The 3851-nt window shown below is 36.4% G+C and overlaps 2 protein-coding genes across 2 annotated transcripts in view; one reads left to right on the top strand and one right to left on the bottom strand.

The window, feature by feature from the left end:
- The window catches only part of NOL8 (nucleolar protein 8), a gene marked incomplete in the record, with an annotated part of 45077 nt that extends 43969 nt beyond the window's left edge, over positions 1–1108 (top strand). Inside the window, 1 exon segment of the mRNA XM_072421247.1 lies at positions 709–1108. Coding sequence (XP_072277348.1) covers positions 709–759 — 51 coding nt within the window.
- PICK1 (protein interacting with PRKCA 1) overlaps positions 1–3851 on the bottom strand; it is a 624859-nt gene that overhangs the window by 372323 nt on the left and 248685 nt on the right. The gene's annotated exons all lie outside the window — the stretch shown is intronic.

Here is a 3851-nt window from a genome sequence, read left to right on the forward strand (position 1 = left end):
AAAAAAGCCAAAGATCAGTGTGCAAACACATTTGGCTGCATAAAATAGCTGTTTTGTCTATCACTTTGCTTCTATATACTGTTTGTATTTACTTAACTTATTTGCTATCCGAGTTTGCCTATAATTTTGAGTTTAGCTGGCTATTAACAAACTTTGTTGCATCCTCAGGTATTTTAACCCCAGCAATACTCTGAAACAAAAGCTTGTGTATGAAAAAGACCCCATTTATCACCCACAGCAAATGCAATTTTAGCATTTCTTCTCTTCAAATTGACAATTTAACCCTTCATATAAGTAACATGGATAAGTGAGGAGGACCTTTGGAGACATACCACAATAACTGATGCATTTTCAGTGCAAACATAGCCTTAGATTTACCAAAGCCTTATCAGAATTGTTTAAATACGCTCACCTGTCCCTTTTACGTTGTGGGTGACTACATCTTCTATTTCCTGATCTTTGGTCATGTGATGTAAATCCCGCACATGGCAGTTCATGGAGGGCTGCTAGGATACCTGGCTTAACCTAGCATCCCACGCAGCAGGTAATAGGTATGAAGGTATGCTTTATTATAGAAGGGGATATGGCCTGCATCTTTCTGCAGTATAGACCTTCCTGCTCACAATAGGAGGAACAATAGGACGAATACTATCAGCACAGTATTGTTTAAATTGTGTGAATTACATATGCAGTATTTTTTGTGTCTAGGAATGCAGAAAGAGACACAAGGATGCAAAGAGGAAAATGAAAGCAAAGTAATAAAGTTGGACCCATTCATTTGGAATCAATATTACACTGCTTGTATTTAAATACATAATAGTGTGTAAGTACCTAATTTTGAACTGGTGCCGACTTTTCAGTCACCGGACTGGATCTGAGAGAGGATGAAGCAGCAGAGGACCCAATTGTTTATTGTGCTGACAAGAACCATGCTAATGGATATGAAAGGGTGACAATTGTGCTGCTTTATATCGGATGTCCACCTTTTCCTGAACCTATATAGAAATGGGCTGAATGAGGCAGGCCTTCAGGTAGAAGACCTCCAATGGCAGGAAACAAAGTATTATGATGGGAAATCGCAGAATTAAAAGTAAATATTGCAGCAAAAGCTTATTTTTTTATTGTGGTGGACTAATAATTTTCTTTCATTTTTTTCAAGCTTTGCCTTTAAGCCTTGATCAAAGGGATTTCTACCCATATTTGTGAACGTAATTATTACGGTCTATAAGATTATTGTGCCTGTAACAGTTATACAAACAGTGTTTGGGGGAAAAAATACAATGGAATCAAGGTGTACGCCTTTTTCTTACACCTGTCCTAATAGGTTGAAATAGACTGCTATTATTAGTAAGGGTTTCAAAAATATTAGCGCTAGACCGCTAGCCTTCCCATAACAAGGGGGGAGTAATGGTGGCATTCGGGTGACAAGTCAGATGTCATTGGTTGCTGAGCACAGACAGACTCACAGTGATAACAACACATATGAATGGGGGTAAATATTAAGTACATTTCACATGTGTTCTAGTGCCTTGAAAGTTGGGCACCTCAGTTCCATAAACACTGAGCAAATGGGGTCATTAGCTTCCAGTGCTCATTGATGGAGGTTGGTGGGGGTGGGGTGGGGGTGGGGCGCTAGCCCTTTCCCATCACATCTGGTCCCATCTATCCAACAAAAGAACTACTCTACTGAAATACACTCGCTTGTCATTGAAAAAAAGTATCTGTCCATATTCAGGTGACACCTTGTGGCATGTCCTGGAACTGCATCTGTCTGTCAAACACAGGCTACACTTTATGAAGGTCACAGCGTCATCTACTGGTGACCCCAACACAACCTCACAAAGATTATTTAAAGTGGACTCCATGTAAAAGGGTAGATGACTCCTTTTATTTAATAAAAAATGTTTTTTAATTTTTTTTTAATTTACTTCAAAGTCCTCCCCTTCCTTCTTTACCGCTGATGTGAATAGTCACACATTCCAGGAGGCTGCGACTGCTGCAGATGCGTAAGATTGGATTTACAGGAGATCGGGTGATGTCACAGGAAGGAAGAAGACTGAACTAACCTATCGCAACCAACTCACAAATGCAAAATATTTGAGTCTATAAAAAGGAAAAAATAGACAAAGCACATGTAATTTTAATGTTTTCCCCATTTAAATGAATGTTGTAAAAATAACACACCATGGATGACTTTATTTACAGTCACTTTGTCAGTGTTTCTGTTACTCTTTTGAAAGGTTATCAGTACATTAGCGGTACAAGTAGGTACCTTGATATTTATTCATCTATGCATCTATCTCAGGTGAAACATCTACATATATTAGATCATATAGATATGATAGTGTAGTATATGGGATATGTCTAGTTGTATTCTTCCCTATTCCCCTAGCGTTCTAATTCTGTCCGTATTTCTATGCAAAAAAAGTTAAATTTATTTTGCATTATGGGCCTTTAACTCTTAGGCATTATTCACCAAAATATTTCCTAAATTTAATGAATTTTATAATATATGAATTTATTAAACTTTAAATGAAAAAAACACAAAAATCTGTAAAAATTTTTTTTTAAAAAAGTGAAACGTAATATAAGTGTACTGTAGCATGTATAATATATCCTGCTATTCCTTCCGCCTGCACCGGGAAACCCTGCATAATGTCTCTGCAGTCGCCAGGAGAAGATCGAAGACGAAGTACGCCGCCCGAGGACCTGCGGGGACCAGTAGGACACCGGGGGACGCCAACGGAGCAAGGTAAGTGGGGTTTTTTATATATATATATATATATATATATATATATATATATATATATATATATATATTAACACATGGTAATTTTGACAGGAAAGAAAAAATACTTAATCAGCCTTTGGAGAAATTTAGGAACCTAAGTGTTTAGGAGCATTGTGTGGCTCTGTTATTCCGAATAGCCTTTATTTCCCTATATCATTTTCCAAATATGTCACTGAAGGGTGGAGAGAACTTCGTGGGGTAAAAGAATCACTAGCGTTCAAAATAAATACAATAGTCAAGGAATTATATTTATTTTATTGGAGGCTATTCTCCCAAACTAAGGTGGTGGTGTCTGGGCTTCTTCAGGAGTATTGTACGTATGACAATAGTGTAGAGAAGTTAATGTGCCGTGTCTATTATATATAACAGATGAATACATTTAGTAAGTACAAGTAATGGTAAGTACACAATCTAGTTGTATATAGATAATATGTCAAAAGGTGAAAATCACAAACAATGGAAGTGTTGATGACTGAAAATTCCGATATAGTTGTATATATACCTAAACAACCATAGTCCATGTAACAAATATTACCTAAAAACTGCAATCTATATAAATGAGATAGCTAGTGATGATACACAACAACCCAAGATAAGATTTTATAATAAGCTTCATATTATTCATATCTTATTATTAGTTGTTTATTGGGACCTTAAAGAAATCTCTAATAGTAATGATATCATGGTATAGTGAATTCCATATAGGTTATACCAAAATAAATTGTTCATATAAAGGTATAGTAGTATAAAAGGAAATACAAAGTATTCACTTACATATTCCTTGGTAAGAAGTACAAATGTGGTTTTGGATCAGAGCCAGATAAATACTTGAAGGGTCCTGAATGGAAACGGGTTTTTTTCTATCCTATACATAGGAAACATTCAAAGAATCGCATGAAGGGTGACCTGTTATGAATCGGTAGGATTGTACAAATGTGTAATTACACTGTAATGGCACAAAGTAGGGTTCTTCTTTGGGAATAAAAATCATTGTAGGTATTACACAAATCCTTGTCCAGAGAGACTGCAGAGAACCCAGCAGTGCCATCTGTGTGACCAC

The sequence above is a fragment of the Pyxicephalus adspersus genome, chromosome 8 (assembly GCF_032062135.1).
Source record: "Pyxicephalus adspersus chromosome 8, UCB_Pads_2.0, whole genome shotgun sequence".
NCBI classification, from domain to species: domain Eukaryota; kingdom Metazoa; phylum Chordata; class Amphibia; order Anura; family Pyxicephalidae; genus Pyxicephalus; species Pyxicephalus adspersus.